Source organism: Aristolochia californica, unplaced genomic scaffold (assembly GCF_029961685.1).
Source record: "Aristolochia californica isolate CCGP_79_NKW_82.1479 unplaced genomic scaffold, dmAriCali1.0.hap1 SCAF_13, whole genome shotgun sequence".
Classification (NCBI taxonomy): domain Eukaryota; kingdom Viridiplantae; phylum Streptophyta; class Magnoliopsida; order Piperales; family Aristolochiaceae; genus Aristolochia; species Aristolochia californica.
The window spans coordinates 3,317,501-3,336,988 of record NW_027181804.1 but is presented as its reverse complement, the minus strand read 5'-3'; the positions used below and the strand labels follow the sequence as shown (position 1 = coordinate 3,336,988).

The window sequence follows — 19,488 nt, the reverse complement described above, 5'->3', positions numbered from 1 at the left end:
GGAGTCTTCATACTAATCACTTCAAATACAAATGGCATAACAATATATCTGTCTAAAATGTAAAGAATATCATGATCATTAAGCAAGAACAAATTCAAATGATCCATCAACAGGCTACTAAACGCAACTTCTTGTCAGAATCAACAAAAAGATGGAACAAAAACTCACATTAGTTCAATCTAGCCTACTGCACCCAACAAACATGTATTTGCCTGGAAGGACATTTTGCCTGTACAGCTGAAAGAAAAATAAGAACACCAAATGAGCAACAAAACCATTGAAATAGATTCTCAACCTGCGACTCTTATTAAGGACAGTTGACCAAAGTATTCATGGACATTGAAAATAATGGTGAAAGATAAGACCCCTCCATAACCAGAATCAAAGTGGCTGCACCAGCGATTCCCTCTTGAGAATTTACATAAAAACAAATACAAGAAGCTCACAGATAAATAAAAAAACATAAATTTCTAATGGACAAGTACAATATGTGTCATCAATATAACAACATTCCACTGAAAGATCCCCCGAGGGCAAACAGGTAGCCTTCTCAATGTAAGCAAGTTTAGATGAATACAATTCATAAGAACTGATACAAGTACAGAAGACATTGCATCTACAAAATTTGCCCCATGGTGCACCAATTTTTACATCTACAAACTCTTGCTGTTCCAGGTTTTGCAAGACTAGCCTTGTCTTGTCTAATGAAGTCCAGATTCTTCTAATCTGATCCTGAAAAATTCTTCCCAGTCAGACAAAACAATTAGCTAACAACAGAGGATGCAAAATAGGAAAAGTTGATACCGAAAATTTTGCTGAAGATAAATGGAAAACTAAAGAAAACCCGTATGAAATTTTCAACAGCAGTATCAAAACTAAAACAGAAAGGCTGAAGGAAAACGAAACATGAACTGACACGTCCATAGGGGTCCGATAGCTAAACTTCCTAAGAAGGTTTAATTGTTGCCAATAATCCTTCTTGATTTTTTTTTTATGAATTTTTTATATATATATTTTTTTTATGGTAATCCTTTCTTGATGTTAGTATAAACAAACACTCTTTGTAAGTATAACCAGGGAGAAAAGAGAAGTTCTTCATAGTAGAAAAGCCATAAGTCCAGATTTGTGTGGATTTTCTATTGGCACTTATCTTTTTTATTAGATGTATTATTATTTAGGATTGTTGAAGAGCATGTTTGGAAGAGTCTTACATAACTCTCACAACAAGAAGTCTCGTCTTACATAACTCTCACAACAAGAAGTCTCACCAAACTAGAACTAATAGGAGTCTTACATGAGTCTCATAGGAATCTCATAAGAGGTCTAACAGAAGAGTCTCAATTAAAGGTGTTTTAGTTATGTTAGTCATCTATTTATGTTCAGTTGTTCAATTGTTTTATGACTTACCTTTAGTATTTAACTTTGGGTATAACTAGGACAAAGGTAGTTTAATTTTTAATTAGATTCTATTTGTTTCCTCTATTATAAATAGAGGCTCATTGTACCTAAATTACAACAAGTCAGTGAAATATTTATCTTTTTTAGAAATTCAACAAAGGATAAATCCTCAATAACTATTATACCTTCCAATTACAACCTGAACTGAATAACCTACAAGTCATTAGACCAAACTGCCCTTGGAAGGTGTGAATCATTTGGGGGGGGGTTTAGTGCACATGACTCAGGACATGATCCTCATGCGCATTATGCAATTCATGTCCTGGTGTGTTAGGGAGCGCCGAAATTCATGTCATGTACATGAACATACATGACTCGGGAGTTCATGTCCCAAGAGTAAACAACGGAAAGTGCTTTCCGCCTGATTTTGAGAATCATCTACATGACTCTCTCTGCCGCACACCCTCTCTGCCATTTCATTCCCGCAGCCCTCTCTGGTCTCCACCGTCCCTCTCTGGTCTCCCTCTCCACCGTCATCTCCACCGTCCCTCTCCGGTCTCCCTCCGTTGCTATCTTGGACTCGCTCTCCCTCTGAACCTCCTGATCGATTTTGACATTTGGGCTTCGATGTTTTTAATTTCTACTTCGATTCATCATCGATTTCCCCATTCGGCTTTGATTTCAGCCATCAACTTCGGTTTAACAGCCATCCTCCCTCTCCTCTCCCTCTTGACCTCCGTCGCAGAGCACGGGAGGTCGAGCATCTGTTGCAGAGATTCTCGGCCTCCCTCTCTTCTCCCTCTCGGCGTACCGTCGGAGTGCCGCCTCTGTCGGCATTGCCCGTCGCCTTTGCCTACTAGCCCGTCCCCGTCGCCATCGTCGTTGCTCGCTGGCTCGCCGCTGAGGAAGACGAAGATGGATTAATATTTCCTAAGTTAGGAAAAATTAAACTATCTTCATAAAAATCATTAATTTATAATTTTTATTTATAAAATAATTACTTTTATTTTACAATTACTATATTAAAATAGTGATTTAATAGTCATAATTAAAATATTTTTAAAATAAATATTTGATAAATTATTTTGGCATAATTATCCGATTGTTATAGTTAATTAAACCAATGGTTTTAAATTTTGTGATAATATATTATTAATTAATAATACATAAAATATATTATGTACAAATATATAGTGTGTTAAAGTTATGATTAGATCAATTTTTTCTCTTAAATTATTCATTTTTAGGTTAAAGTATATCATATGTTATTAATAAATTAATAATTCAATGTATTACTTTCGTTTTTTTATTTATAACGTTATTTATTTATTCTTTTTAATTAATCATATACGTATTTCATTGGCTCATGTAATTACCATATTAATGCACAATAAAATATCTAATTCAATTAATAAATATATTAATATATTTAATTATACATTAAATAACTTATTCGTGTAGTAATAATGGTTGTTTTACCTAATTTGGGGTTTAAGGATTATGTTGTAATTAAGTGCACTGTAAAGGTTTAAAGATTCTCTTGTTTTTTATGTTTTTCTCATGTTGGGGCACTAACACTGGAAACTGTTTTCTAGTGCACATGAAGTCGTCAACACTAACACCAAGTACGAAGATGATCTTCATGTACATGACTGACATGATCTTCATGTTGGACATGAACTTCAACTTGAAAAATCTATTTGGGGGCTACCCCCCCCCCCCCCCCCCCCCCCCCCCCCTTGTTGGTTTTTGACAAGCTGGGGTTGTTTGACATTAACTCTCCCATTTGAAGGGGAGTGTTAGAATACCAATATAGGGGTATTTTAGTAATTTCACAATCTCATATGAGTCTCATGTGATTACAACAAGCTAAACTACTTACCAGGACTTTATATAAGTTTCATTTAATTTTGATGCGTACTTTTGAAATTGTAAGTATTTTTGTAATAAGTGGCAGAATGGTCCTTTCATGTAAAACTCACTCAAGTGAACGGGATAAGGAGGCCTCCATCTTTTCAGCCCTAAACTCATAATCTCACAATCTCAAATGGGTCTCATGTGATCACAACAAGCTAGACTACTTATCAGTGTCAAAGTTGGCAGTGGTTCCGTCCACTGTTGGTCTTTGGATAAGTGTTGTTCTTTCCACACCTAACAGACCGTTCTTTTGGGTTATATTGGCTAGGCGTTTGACATGGTATCAGAGCTGGGCACCACGTTCCGTGTTCGAATCCCGGCGGAAGCAGTAGGGAACGGGAACGGTGAATGTCAATGTTGGTGGTGGTTTTGTCCACCGCTGGTCTTTGGATAAGTGTTGTGCTTTCCGCACCTGACAGACCGGTCTTTTGGGTTGTATTGGCTAGGCGTTTGACAATCAGGACTTTATCTTTCAAGTTTCATTTAATTTTAATATGTATTTTTTAAGTTGTTAGTATTTTTGTAATAAGTGGCAGAATGGTCCTTTCATGTACATCTTTTCAGCCCTGAACTCAGCTCTTCAAAGATACTTCTCCCTCCCCCTTTGTCTCTCTATTTTCCTCCTTTCTTCCTCTTTAATCTTCTCAATCTTGCAATTCTACAATATACACTTCTTACTAGAAGTCTCCATACAAAAATGCACTTTTTACATCTAATTGGTAAAAATACTAGCCCCCATTCACTACTACCAAAACCAAGATCCCGATAGTCTTTTGAGACGATCCTCAAAAGAGAAAGTGTTAAAGACATCATACGTCTGTGTGAATCCCTTAGCTACCACCTTTGCTTTTGTACCATTCTACAATTGCATCATTATTATACTTAACTATATAGCCCATCTACAACCAAACACAGCAGTCCCAAGGGGCAAATCACCAAGGGCAACGTCTTCTTAAGAACCAAGGCACCCATTTTCTCATCCATGGCCTTTTTTCACTTCAGAGAAGTTAACACATTTTGCACTTTAGAAGGAAAGGAAATACTCGACAAAGACAAGGCAAATGACACATATTGAGAAATTGGATAATGGATAGAAGATTGTTTACCTTTCCAAAAGGCAATAGGAAGATCCAGGTCATTAACAACTGAAGTTGCAGGTGTGGAGGTCGATGGTGGAGGAATCGAAGGAGTAGGATTTGTTGATACACTTGTTCTTGGTCCTCAACTTGTGGTGTTTGCATAAATATACGATTGCGACTTTGGAACATGTGTTTGGAACAATATAGTATGGGCAACCTCAAGCAAAACATTGATTTTTTCTTTTGGCAACCCTATTTTCCTGGAGAGTATACACACAAGAGATTTGATGAATTTTCCATGCATAGCACAAAATGATGAGAAATTATGATTTTGAAATTCAAGACTATTATGCGAACAAAAGACCCATATTGAAGCACGAAACTATGTTTTATTTCAGCATGAAATTTGACAAATACATAAAAAAATATCTTTTCTCCCAAAGAAAATACACCCAAGTGACACGACTATAATATTCTATAAATGTTAAAAATACATGAAACCAAAAGAACTATGGACCTAACACATACACCAAAATGAACAAAATAAAACGGACTTTGACTTTGCCTACTACTTAGAGGGAACAAACCCCAATAGTGCTTCCCCAACTAATATGACTTACATTCTAATGAAGTATTTGAAGGTAATGTAGGATGAAATGACGAAACTTCACTATTGAAGGATGTTCCGTGTAGATGCCACAAGTAAAGAGATGGCACAACCTTCAATGCAACAAACTTATGCTCCAAGAACCACATCAAGATAATACATATCACTCTCATGCCCCAAACGAATCTTCCTTGTCTACAAATCCCAAAAACACACAATGAGAAGGAAGGAATAAGATTGAGCAATTGAGTGACTTAGAAAGTTTACTAAAAAAAAATAATGATAGGAAATTTCAATACATGCAATCTGAAGATGCACAAACAAATTAAGTAGAACCATCAACTAAAAGAACCAATTTATGTAATGTAGGTGGTGGCACATTTGAAAAAAACAAAAGGACAGCTACATAGGCTAGAGGCACCAAAGTTTATCATCTAGGAAAAAGGGGAGGAAACATGAAGTACAGATATACCTAAACTTGCCATTGTGGTATTGGTTGTATTTTTTTGAAAAATAAAAGAGCTCAAATGCGCCGTGGTCATCTTTATTTTCAAACAGAGTGAAAGGACCCTTCCACTTTTGCGCGATATTCCTCACCGCTCCATTGTGGTATTGGTTGTAGTAGTAGTAGTAAGTGCTTGAGATGATGGAGTAGTTATCACAGCTTAGGTATCCTAATTGCTGAAGTATCTTCTAAAATGTCTCCTAGGTGCTAGCAAAGGATCCAATACCACCACAAACCATCTCTCCACCTTCTAGTTGTACACCAAAATTAGCCCACACAAACTTCCCAAAATTTATCCCAACACATACTTGAAAAGTGATTTGACCTCTACAATGGACAAACTTTCTCTCTCCACTGCCTCTATCTCTAACACCACCATCTCTATCATGCCCCTACTTCCAATGCCTCCCTCTCGCATTCTAAAAGATTCAAACCAAGGAGAAACGGAGATACTAAAGCAGCATCAAATACTTTATAGAAGCTTTTAAAAAAAAAAAAAAAATCCTTTAGAAGCTTTAATATTCCTCATTGCTCCTCCAACTCGAAGAACTCAATTATGAGGTTTTTCTAATATATTATCTCCATCATCAGCCAAAATTTGGGCCTTGACAACAACACCGGCCTTAAGTTATCTAACCTGAATCTGATTCTTCTCCTTCCTAAACTTAATAGCATATGTAGTAAAAAGATGGAATATACTTATTTCATGCAAGACACCTCACATCTCTTTAAAGCATTGTGTCACTATTCTATCACCTCTTAACATACTAAAATACTTCGCATATAAATCCTAAATTTTGGACAAGTTATTCTCTTGAGAGGAGATAAATTTAAGCGGGTCTCAAATCTCCTTTGATGTATTACAACTCATAACCTGATCACTCAAGTCTCCATAGAATTCACTAAAATCATAACCTTAGCTTCCTTTTGTCTTTAAGGAACATTTTAACATATGTGGACAAATTAATATAGTTCTGCTTATTCAACTTATTAACAGTTATTAGAATCAAAATTACTTGTTCCCTTGGAAGGTGTAACAAGTTCACCAGCATCAACCATCAATATCCCTCCAGGAATCACTGTCCAGCACTATCAACAGTCTAAAACTTCACCGATTTCAGCAAATCAAGACCCCATTTATCACTCTAATCACTATAAGTGCATAGCCACTTGTGGGCCCTCAGCACATACACAAATCAATGCAGCCAAGATGACTTTGCAACTCACAAAAATGCTTACACAAGCAAAATATTGGTGAAACGAGCAAAAAATAGGCACACCTGGAAGGATGCGCAGGTACAGGTCTAAGGGAAGACCTTAAAACAACCTCCTAGGGCACAAAAAAAAAAAAACTTAAAGTCGCCTACTTTCAGCACATGCCATTACCTTGAAGATTCTAGCACACAGAGGAAAATATCTTACCTTTAAAGTCAATTGGCAGAAAAAAGTTGAAACTTTCCCTCTAGAAAAATCAAGAGTTGAGAAGAAAGGATGAAGCTCTTATAAGACTTTGTCCTCAAGTGGATGCACCTCTCGAATACCATGTAATTAAGAGAGAAAGAGAGAATGAAGAAAGGAGGAGAGAAGAAAGAGAGAAGACGAGACAAAGAGAGTACTTGAATCTCAGTCTTGCTAGGAAATTTGGTCACCCCTAATCCTCTTATTAACCAACTTAAGTGAATTACAAAAAAAGGATCATATCGCCCTAACGACACTCATGCCACTTACAACCATAATAGTAATGAAAAATGACAAAAATTACACCACTAGACTTCCCAATTTAACCTCTTTCTAACTAGAACACCAAGTCATAATAATAGCCTAGTACAATTACCAAAATACCACTGAACTCTAATAGTGTCTCTAGAACTTGGTTTCTCTTTGATTCCTCTTCCTCTCCCTCAGGCATATGAACACCAACCACCATTAGTTTCAACACCTTATGTGAAGTCTGTAAACCAGCTTGATAATGTATTTACTGAAACCAGAAAGTTTGTCCATTTTTTTAATTAGATGGGGCTATTTGAGATATATGCTTCAGATTGAGGTGTGTTAAGAAGTAGTGGAGTAATGGTAATTACTAATTAGAGTGTTGAGATAAGTTTGAATGAGTTGTTTTTATTAAGATATATTGGTTACCAAACCTAAGATGAGGAATTTAAAAAGGGTGAATCTGGTAACTTTCATCTGGACTTCATTAATCTGTATAAAAGAGAGAAGGGTCAATCCAGAACTAATCTTGATTTTTTTTTCAATGTCGTTTTTTCTTCCCCCCTTTGATCTCTCTTCTTTCTCCTAAAACCTCATTCTAATCAAATTTAACAAGACACATTCTTGAAGAAAACAAATTTAGATATAAGATGACAATTAGAAGCTCCACTACCTTTATGGAGCACAATCAGAAGATATAGGTCAGATAAAACATGGGAAGATGGGTCTCCATGCAAATGTCGATTGGGTAGCTAGCAAGTTGTGAACATGTTCATCTTCTTCTGTGTATATACCAGGAATGATTTAGAAGTAAAGATCACTCTGTCTTGGTGCATCATCAATGAGGACTGGTAACATAATGAAGGACACTCATCTGCAATAATCATCAACAAAAGTAACTACATACTTAAATATGGACATAGTAAATACACACAAGGCCCCGACTATCAGAATCTATCAATAAAAAAAGGGCTGAAAAGACTCTCTGTCTTCCCTTGGCAAAAATAAATAAAAAATGACTCATATTCTAAGCTTAACGCTGACTTTAAGGATGAAATTGAACATTGCAATGCAGGAAGAGATGGATATCCCCATCTGCAGTGACATTATTAAGGATAACAGTTATTAGGAATGACTATTGTAGAGAAAGAAGGTAAGAGCAATTAATTTTTTTTTTTTATTTAACTAATGAATAAAAGACTGAATGATACTTGAGATACATAGAAAACATTAGACAATGACAAATTTGATGTAATATGCAAAAAGCCAGTACCATGAATTTGTGACTATGAACCATCAACCAATGGAACCAACCTTTTTTTTTAGAGGGGCGTGGCGCGATTCGAACTCGCTACCTGATGCACCTAATGTAAGAAGAATACCACTAGACCAAACGGCCATCGGTCTTCTTTGCTTTGGATTATTAAAAAAATTGTGCCCTAAACATGAAAATTTGTTTAAAAGAGAGGGAGATTGAAGCCGCAGTTTCTGCTGGGAGAAAAAGAAGGCCCGCCAAGCTTCGGTTGCCAATGGAACCAACCTATTAGATTGGGTTGAAATTGTGCAAGTAATTGTAGTTATGTGATCAGCTGAAGGGCATCTCGTCTGAGGCATGTCTTTGTGGCCTATTTGCATTATTCTTTACTTGTTAATGAAATCCACATGAGTTCAAAAAAAGAAGGGGGGGAGTTTAAATGCCCCTAAATCACTGACCCAAGAAGAGGGAAAAGAACATAAAGAGTCCCATACCTACAAAAGCTGATATAGAGCTGGAGGATGAAAGAAACTAGCTTTTAATTTTTTGGAATGTGTCGAAGTCTAGGAATTTCCTGAAGCTTGATTTGCATTCGCCCAATCTAGTTTTCCATGCAATAGACCAATAATATCAACTGTATGACTTTCTTTTTAAATGATCGACTGTATGACTTGACGACCACAATCTATACAATTTTTTTTCTGACCACCACCACGTCCATGGTTGTGTCCTCTTCCCCAAGCAAAACCACCTCTGCTCCTGTTGTTATTTCCACAACCTTGAGAAGTGTTAACCGACATAGCCAAATTATCAGTGACCTAGACTAATGATTCTCAGCTACTTTTTCCTATAATTTCAACCCAGGACAATGCTACATCCACAGAATAGGTCCAGAGCAGACAAACATAAACAAAATTCCATTGACAAAGACCTTCACTTAAAAGTATTGAATGGTCAAAATGGAGAGCTACATAATGCAGGAAAAACTCACCAGTAACCTTATGGTTATGGAAAAGAAAATAGAGAATTCCATGTGTAAATTCTGGAAAGATAGTCATAAAGTACAAGTTAGTATCCAAACAAAGTAAGCTATTACAATTGAATCAACACAAAGATGTAAGAATAAATGCAGTTATAAGTTACTGTTTTATGCTCTTTTTCATAAGGCATGTATCTATAATTTCTTCACTCTTATTTCTGGGTTAAATGGCCTTAAACAGTATTGGCGTAATATTGTCTCTCTTTCATTATAACACCCTCACCCCTGCACCCCCCCCCCCCCCGCCCGGCGCCCAAGCAAGGGCAAGAGAGGGGAAAAAACACATGCAAGTTTGAGGCAGAGATGAGTTTTCCTAACCCCAACCCATGCAGTTTAACGACTATACTTCCCTTTAATTTTTTTTTATAAAGACAATGTTTCAATTAAAAAAATTACTATAATGAAAGGTTTTTAACAAAAAAAATTTGGGCAAAAACTAAAAGACACAACCATCGCGCACCCGCCCCCCCCAAAAAAAAGAAAAGAAATAGTCAAATGACATTTTCTAAAAATAGAAAGATATACTTACTAAAAATGATGGTGTTCTCAGCATCATTTAAAAAAAAAAAAAAAATGATAGTGTTCTAAGTGAAGGCCATGTGCAGTTGCGAGGATGGACTGGGGATATGGGAACTGGGCAGGAATAGGGTGTGGAAGGTTGGGAACAGAGTTATCATGAGGATAGGTTTTTCAGTTGGACTAGCAATGCAAGGTCGGTTTCAAAAAAACTACCCCAAACCCTAAGAAACTAACCATGAACATCTCTACCCACTCTAATACCATGTGTTAAAGTTGGATCCAGGACCATCACAAAATTTCTCTTAAAATGATGACTTGGCTAACTTTTCCTTTGTAAAAACTACAAAAATAAAAAAAGTCAAGCTACAAGGAGCACGAGTCTCCAACCAATAGAGAAAACCTAGAGACACTCTCTTTAGCGAATACATCTGAGATATTATTTGCAGCATGTGTGCTGCCATGATACAACTAAGGATCTACATAAGGCTTTGATTCATATAGTATATAACCAAATTGCCATAGAGGAGAGGAACATTCATTCATTCAGATAATTAAAATGGTTTTGTCACCTTCCACTAGGACTGGCAGTGAATTTTGTATATAAAACTTTTATTTTCTTGGATGGCTCTGTTTATATGGCTTTACACCTTGAAGTAACACCCTAATTGCAGATTCAGCATTATTAGCAGTTGCAATGGGGCAGAAGAAAATTAGGAAAGAAGTACGGGTGTGGTCCCAACAAACTGCGATCACAACATGACTGACCACAGTTAAGGGGTCTCTTTCCAAATAATAAATAGAGGATCTTTCTAATCTTTACTTTTTTAAAGGTCAGGATTCCAATATGAGGGACTAATCAACACCTCCAACAAAACAAGACCAATTAAAATTCTCCTCCATCAATGACAGAATCTTATTTCTTAAATGCTCTCCATTCCTAGTCTAATATGAAACTTTTCTTTGGCATCTCCTTCCATTTCAAGAAGCTGAAGCCCTCCAGAAATTGTATCAAGCTTCTGTTAAACAGAAATTTATGTATACCTTATATTTCCATTTGGTTTCATGGCTAAGACTATGTACAAGAATAAATGTCGTTCCGCTAGTGGTTCTGACCAAAGACAACCAAGTAGAATTCTAGAATTAGAAATAAGGTATGACACTTAGTAGAAGACTAATGAGAAACAGAAAGAGGCTTTAACTCATTTTTAATGTCATATTTCTATTAGCAGAGAAATGATGCAGATGACTCAAAAATCAGTTAACCACATAGAACCTTCATTGAGAGATAAAAAGCCATGTTTGAAGGGAAATATTTCCAAGTTAAGTGCTCATCCACTATCTCATAGCAAACGTGCATACAAAATTTCCCAATTCAATCTTTTGACAATAAAGGAAATATGTTGCAGGTCTTGTGACTTGACATTGAAAGACTTCTCGTATAGAAAAGGTATCTCAAGCACTTGATGATGAAGGACATATCACAAATTATTTCATTAAAATATTGATTGCACGTGCATCACATCACGCTAGCCCTCTTACTACTTACTAGCACCTGTCTTTAACTGTTAAACCAGGAATGAAAGTTCATGCAGAACATGCAAACGGCCATAAAAAACAGATCCGGACCATGCAAGAATCATGTAAACCAGGGAAATTATCACGACAAAGTCCATTGGCCATTGGTGTAGCTGATTCATTGGCCAAAAAGGGATGACCCTCCAAACCCTCATTGCAAGGAGGTGCTCCTTGATTGTAAAATTACTGCTTTGCCTTCAAGCTCAATGAAATGCACCCTTTCTAGAAAAAAGGCAATGCTCTGTAATGATAGCTGACAAAAAACTGATAGGGAAAATGAAAACACATTTCTTTGACAATTCAAATTACCTTTTATGACGCAAAAACAAGAAAAACTCATATTTCAAACAATCACTTGAAAATGAAAAATAACCTAGTGATTTTGGATTGCCAAGGAAAGAATATCAAGCCATTATGAGACATTTCGGAGCTACAAACATTCATGGTTAAATATACATGCAAGCCCTATAACCCCTTCCATTTAATGATATTTAAAACAACCTCATCAATGACCCAGTAAGGTGACCAAGTCAAGTTGAACCCAGTTCAACCAGGTTTAACCATCGGTTCAACCAGTGATGCAGTCATCTGATATCATAAATTGATCTTCAAATTTTAAATATAATGATCCAGGCTTGAGAGAGACATATTCTTCAACTATTTGAGGCAGGTGGCGAAGTCCACCCTTACCCCTTTATTTTTGCCTGTAGGAGGAAGTAGGGCCCCCTCCCTCATAGACATTGAAAGAGAGGAAAGCCAGAAAGTGCACCCGTCCCCCCTTCTTTCCTAGAGCAGTCAACATCAGGAACTCCTCCCTAGTGGTGTAAACTGCATATAGCTATTCCATTCCATTCGGTTTATGTATAACTTAGACAATATATAGTAATACTGGCATACAGAATAAATTATTCCAGAAACCATTTATTTACCTATTAATCAAAAAATAAAATGCGTAATTGGGTAAATAAATGGAAAAACAACAAAAATAACTTAAAATTTTAGAAAACATAAAGTTGTAAAAAATCACATAATCATATACACGAAAACCAAAGAACAATGTCATTTCTAATGTATAAAAAATGCATTAAGATAATGTTACAAAATCTGTAGAAAAAGTCACTTGAACCATCAAATAAAAATGTTCCGAGCTACTCTTATATAATTGGGGCAGTTGGGTAATCAGTTAATCTGGTACGAAATAACCCTTACCTATTTTCATTCCATTATTTAAACAGTAAACAAGTAATCAGGTAAAATTATGAATTTTGTTCTGCTTTTTTCCATTTAATAAGTGACAAACAAAAAATCAAGTAAATAAGATAGACACTCTACTCCCCCTCTAATGCTGAAGAGAACAGGTCAGCCAATTTATCAAAAAATCAACAATCATGGCCCAGTCATTCTAGCTTCGACTCACTTACAAGTCAGTTCCTGACCTAGTGAAGGCATCAGTCGGGCCAGACTAGTTTGGGTGTGACGATATTGTTACTTACATAGAATAGAAAGATTTTTTTGAATACTGGTTACACAGACATACACACACCTCTTACCCTTGATGAGACTTGAACCCAAGACCTCATAATAAGAACCTCCGGTATGACCATTAAGCCAAAGACCCTAGCGACTACATAGAATAGAAAGATCACCACAGAAAATACTTCAGTTACATATAATTGGAGGAATGTGATGCCAAAAACGCAAGCGAAAAAGTAAATCACTTGTACGATTATCTAGTGAAACGAAACTTTGACAAGATATAAATAGTATGGTGACAATTATTCCTTACCAAATAAGTCTTAGTTAACTGATTGTATTCAACTCACAGCAGTAATTGTGAATTCTTGCTGTAATTTGCCCTTGTATTTGTAAAAATAGGGTTTCACAATCCTCACTAACACACTTTAAATTGGAATCAGAAATACCCTCCAAATCATGACCATTGAAGTAAAGCCGTTCTGAATGCTGGATTTGTCAAAAAGAAGCACATCTTGCTAGATATTATCCTAATGAAAAACAAAAACGGCAATATAATACTTATATGGTATTAGCCGAAAATGATGGATTAGAAATATGTCATTAATGACATTCAATCCGAAGATGAAGTTTACAAACTTCAATTAAATACAGAATCTTCTGAAACAGAAAATTCTGAAAATATGTCTGACTCATCTGGAACTAAAAAATGAGTATTCGGATAACAGTCGAGCATGTTTCTTCAAGAAATTCTTATATCACGGTCGTTTTAAACCAGGATATAACAAATTTCATATTCATGCTCTCATGGATACAAGAAGTACCTATTGTCTAGTCCAACATGCACTACTTCCAGATAATTTGTGGAAACCCTTTCCAGAACCAACCGGAGTCACAATTGGTTCAGGAGAAAGTCTGACACTTCCATGTGAAGCAAAAAAAATTCACCTCGACATTGGAGGCGAAAGATTTTTTATTCCTTCATTACTCAATCTAGGAACTACAATTAATACGGGACTAGACTTAGTCCTAAGAAACATTAATTGGTTAATGTTCCACACCGCTGTCGAACAAACACCTGAATATTATCGTCTAAAATGTCACACAAGACAAAAAATTAATGGAGATACTGTGTTTATATCACATCTATATAGAAAGAAGACAAATTGCATCTAGGAAATAATATAAAAAAATTCATCAGATTTTTCTTTTGGCGTTGTTGTTGCTTGTGGTAGCCTACAGTCCTCATCCTACACTCCCATAATACAGCTATAACTAAATGTCATCCTCCTCATAATTCTGCTGTAACCATTGCTAGCCTTTTTTATACACCTCCTAGAGGGAGGAGCAGTCCTTCACCATCAAACAGGGGCTCCTCCCCCTACAGCACTTGGGGTGGGAAAGAACCTGTACCAGGTCAACCGGTACATTGATTGAACAAACCAACCCAGCCTGATCAACATAGTTTTCACCCATTTACACATCTTGGTGTTTCCAACATACCAGAAGCACCAACGACCCAGTCAAGTCTGGGTCTGATGACACACTTACATAAAATGGAATGATCACCACATGAAAACATTAATTACGAATAACTTGTGGTTGGTGCGCGAGATCGTCCGCTCCTCCCTTGCTGGCATCATTGGGACTTTTTTATGAAATTATGAAGATTATTAGCTTTTTTATTGTATTTAGTCTCACATTCCAAGATCTGCTAATTTTGTGGCCGATGTTCTAGCCAATAAGGGAGCCTCCTTTTAATCCCTTGTTGTTAGGGGTTTGCTCCTCTGAGGTTGTGTTCTTCTTTTCTCTCTCTTATAAAATTGCCTTTTGTAAAAATAAAAAAATAAAAAAACTGGAGGTATTTGATGCCAGAGCAACAAGTAAAAAAGAAAGTTACTTGTATGCCCAGAAAATAGGTTGTAAGAAATCTTTTCACATCTGTAAGCTAGAGACTGGTGACAATTATTCTTTACCAGACAAGGATTAGTTAATCTTGACTGTATTCAACTAGCAACAGTAATTGTTAACTCTTGCTATAAATTGCCTAGTCAGTTGTAAAAACAGGGTTTCTCAATCATTACTAACATGTTTTAAAAGTGGCAACAAAAATTAACAATTACAGTAAAGCCATTCCGAATGCATATATCCCATATATATGCAGATAAGAAGAAAAACTACACGCTCAGAAACCTAAATTTATCAAAAAAAAAACATCCGCTTTTCCTTGCTTTGCCAACTCAAGGTGTCCATTAGACATCTTCTACCCAGTAGTCTTCCCTTATTTTTTATTTAGACCTAAATTTGTCCTCTAGAAATGATGAAAAAAGAAAAAACATATTTGCTTGGTTCCACTGCTACGTAGTTAAAGTAAATGATCAGTAATAAAGCTTTAACAAGAAGTAAGCCATTTTTTCTTATTCCTGCAGAAAGAATCTGATTAGAACGTAGTTTTATTTTAGCAAGAAAAATGCATCTTAGCCATCGAGATTCCCACAGATTTCCTAAACATATTTAGAATACCTGCAGTGGAATCGGAAGTAGCCCCAGCATCGCTTACAGTAAAATCAACGACCCTGGGGAGGAAAAAAATTACGTCAGCAATGGAGGATCTGATAGAAACAAGAAACTACTGCAGATACGCAATATATTTAAAGGGAAATAAAATAACTGAGAAATGAACAAAACAGCAAAGCAAGAACCCCAACAAAGAAGCTAAAGACAATCAAGCTGAAGACAAGCAAATATTTCTAAATTATAAATTTAAAAAGAAAAAAATATCGATATACGATAACTAGACAGAAGCACCGGAAAATGAAGGAAAGCAAGAGCTCTGAAGTAGAATTATGAACGAGTTCGCAATGTCACAAAATCAATCACGATGGATGCGTGAAATTAGTATGAATTTCATCAAGTCATTTGGATTTAGAAGCAAAAGACATGACATAGAGTTTAATATCACTGAAATTACAACGCAAAAACCTTAACCATCAATGCTAGCGCATCGCAAGCTGAAACCTAGTATATTAGCCAAAAACAAACTGGACGTAATCGAAATAAAGGCTTTAGTAAGCGAAACCCAACCATTCCCGACTACAATAGTACAGACTGAAGGGGGGCACAGAAACCCTAGAAGTTTGTGAAACTAGAAACAAGATGGATTAGCATTTCTAACGATCTCTTTTCTTCTTCACGATTACACACTAGAGGGGATCATCACAAATACGAACAACCCCCATCACTAAGGAGTAAAAAAACTAAATCATAAATTTCCTACAAACAAAACGAAATATAAAAAAAAAAAAAGTTTCTGTTGTACAAACTACTTCTTTCACCTCTCTCAGAACTGTCCTTCCATAACATGCAATTTACACAGCCCGCACATCCAAAGTGCAACAGTCTTAACTTCTCGTCTTCTTGGCTCCGCGTCTCTGGGTAGCAGACCTAGTTGACGCCTTGACACTCTTTGGCTTCTTCGCGGCAGGGGTTTTCTTCGAGGCCGGCTTGGCTGGAGATGCTTTCTTGCCGGGAGAAGCTTTGGTGGACGTTTTCGCTGCCTTGGCTGGCCTAGGCTTAGCTGCAGTCTTGGCCTTAGGCTTTGCAACAGTTTTAGGCTTGGCAGCCTTAGGCTTAGCAGTCGACTTCGGTTTGGCAGCAGGCTTCGCCTTAGCAGCTGCTGGCTTTGACTTTACTACAGCTGTCTTCGGCTTAGCCGCCTTCGCCTTAGTCACAGGTTTAGGCTTCACAGCAGTTTTAGCCTTTCCAGATCCAGCAGGCTTTGACTTTGCAACTGCCGCCTTTGGCTTGGCAGCAGGCTTCGGCTTAGCAGGTGCAGCGGGCTTCGGAGCGGAAGAGCGACCTGGAGCGAGCTTGAAAGAGTTCTTAATCTTCGTTAGCTTCCCAGCTGCGGCCAGCTTCTTCAGATGGAAGAGTAAAATCTTCTTAAAATTCGGAGGGAGGTGATCCTTATGCTGGTCCTCAAGGAACTTCGCGATAGCGTATTGGCTCGACCCGGTGCGCTCTTTCAGTGAAGAGATCGCCTCAGTAATCATCTGAAGTATCCAGAATAAGGAAAGCGGACCTCAGATTTCAAATTCACTACAAAAAATCATTACTGTAAATGAGAAATAACTAAAAAGTAGGTATCAGCTTACCTCAACATACGGAGGATGGGACGGCGGGGTCCTGGGCTTCTTTGCTGCAGGAACCTTCTTAGCTTTGGGCACCTTGGCAGATTTCGCCTTCCTCGGCTTCAGGGTGGCCGCTGGCTTCTCTTCCACCGCATCTGCCGGCTTCGAATCAGCGGCTGGGTCCTGATTCTCCACAACTGCTTCCGTCGGCGCCATTTGATAAAAATCGACAGTAGAAAAGCAACCCTAGGGTTAGAACCGCTCAGGAACAAGGGAGAGAGAGGCAGCTGATGACTTCTCCTCGGAGATATTTCCGTTCCTGCCGAGAGACGAGAAGCGTAAGGCCTTAAATACTCGACGGAGGAAATCCACTGGCTAGAAACTTCACGCTGATTGGACAATAGGCATTTCACTCGGATCTCCACCATTTTCATTTTAAATTTCAACCTTCCGATGAAAAGTTATCAACGGATAGTAATATGCGAAATGGAAAGGTTTGGATAAATGGGGGGGGTGAGAGGGTGGACTCTCATGGAATGGGTGTGCTTTCCACCTCTCTTTCTCTGGATCTAACTTGAGTTATAGTCAATGGATTTCAATGAGGTTTGGATGGTTTAAAAGCTTAGGAGTTTAGCTTTCTAACGAGTATTCACTTGAGTCTTGCGGTGTTGTAGTGGAAGAGCATTTTGGTTGGAAAGCTTCATTGCTCTCGTCTATGGTGGAACATGTGTTTCATTAAATTTTACCAGTTTTTAAGATAATGGTTTAAAGTTTTAGGAGAATTTTCATTAGATTCAAATAATAATCTAGTAAGTGAGTTCATTGGTTTTTGAATCACAGAATTTGATGATAAAACGAGTTTGTAACATGCATCTTAAACTGAACCAACTTGCACAAGTCACTATGGGAGTGTTATAGTATGTCATAAAGAAATTTCTTGTTTCATCCTGAACAATTTATCGAATTCATCTTCGATGATTAATTTCTTGTCGGTAACAAGAACCCAAAACATAATGGTTCGTCACTCTAGTTTTTTAATCAAACTTGGATGATTTTATGAAGTTGAAGCAGTGAACTACTAGCTACAGATAAACTCTTTGTAGTTTACACTCAAGAAATAACTATCGATCAAATTTCATTTTCTTCTTTTCATCCATCTGGTTTTGTTGATTTCCCTCTTTTGATTATAAGTGTTGGTTGATTGACATGGTTTAACAATTATTGTCATTTCAACGGTTATATTAGTAAGATAATTCATCTAGTTATCAATGGATCTTACTTGCACATACTTAGATCATTACGATAGAGTATTAAACTTTGTAGACACTTGTTATAATGAATCATAGCATGCTATGCACATTCTATGATGTGTCGACCAAACATGAATACTATCAAATAGAAGTATGTAGTTTAAATCCTGTGCATCTTTTAAAATTTAAAATTTGTATTCAATAATAAAATGTAGGCATTATTTAGTAGAGTTAAGTCTTGCAAGTTAGAAGATTTGTTTTGATAACGTAAAGAAATGTGTCCATTCATGGACAACACGTAAATTTGCTTATATATTTTGATTGTTTGTTGATTAATGTTAACTTTTTTATAGTTGTGCCGGTTATTTAGCAAAATACATGTTTGAAAATATAATCTCATTATGTAATAAACTTTCATGTTTAACACTTACAATCGCAAAAACATGCATTCGCTCAATGTTAATCATCGTGATAAAGCTAGACCGAAAACCTCTATAGAGCAAGGTCCATACCCTATAACAGATATAATATCTTTCAAATAGCATATTAGCCTTAGTTTATATTTCAAGTGATCATAATTATTTATATTGCTCTAATATAGTGTAAAAATATTATTGTCCATTTGGTTATATAAGTCTACTCAAGTATACTTTTTTCTTGAATTCAAGGTTCAACCTAAAAATTCTTATTTGTGGCACCCTCTGCTGTAAATTATAAACCATTTCCCTAAATGAGATTTCAATATATAGCATTAATCGCAAGTTCCATAATCAAAGACTTATAAATGTTCGACCAAAGTCATTGCAAAAACAATTTAAACTAAAAAAAAAAAAAAACTACACTTGCAAGGGGAACCAAACTACTTGAAGGGACAATATTTATATTCTTTTTTCTTCTTTACTTGTATGAACATGTTGTACTTGTTCTTAATTTTTATTGATATTTGTGGGGAAAAATGCTAAAAAGACATCTCTCTCTCTCTCTCTCTCTCTCTCTCTCTCTCTCTCTCCTCTCTACAAGAATGTCCATGC

The 19,488-nt window shown here is 36.6% G+C and overlaps 1 protein-coding gene and 1 long non-coding RNA gene across 4 annotated transcripts; both read right to left on the bottom strand.

The window, feature by feature from the left end:
* Positions 1 to 449: 449 nt before the first annotated feature.
* Positions 450 to 15,655, bottom strand: LOC137948723 (uncharacterized). Of its 3 annotated transcripts, none has more exons than XR_011111651.1 (5): positions 15,601 to 15,655; positions 9,463 to 9,513; positions 8,966 to 9,230; positions 7,890 to 8,090; positions 450 to 732 (listed from the first exon to the last, which is right to left on the bottom strand). It is a non-coding gene; the product is annotated as an uncharacterized lncRNA (long non-coding RNA). The 3 variants fall into 3 exon arrangements; XR_011111649.1 differs by lacking the exon at positions 450 to 732 and adding an exon at positions 4,776 to 5,196; XR_011111650.1 differs by lacking the exons at positions 450 to 732; positions 8,966 to 9,230 and adding an exon at positions 4,776 to 5,196.
* A 431-nt stretch (positions 15,656 to 16,086) lies between these two features.
* On the bottom strand, positions 16,087 to 17,517 carry LOC137948752 (histone H1-like). Its single transcript, XM_068794910.1, has 2 exons — positions 17,232 to 17,517; positions 16,087 to 17,129 (listed from the first exon to the last, which is right to left on the bottom strand). Exons 1-2 carry the CDS (start codon positions 17,421 to 17,423, stop codon positions 16,479 to 16,481), a joined length of 843 nt encoding a protein of 280 aa, XP_068651011.1. The 5' UTR covers positions 17,424 to 17,517; the 3' UTR covers positions 16,087 to 16,478.
* Positions 17,518 to 19,488: the final 1,971 nt, after the last annotated feature.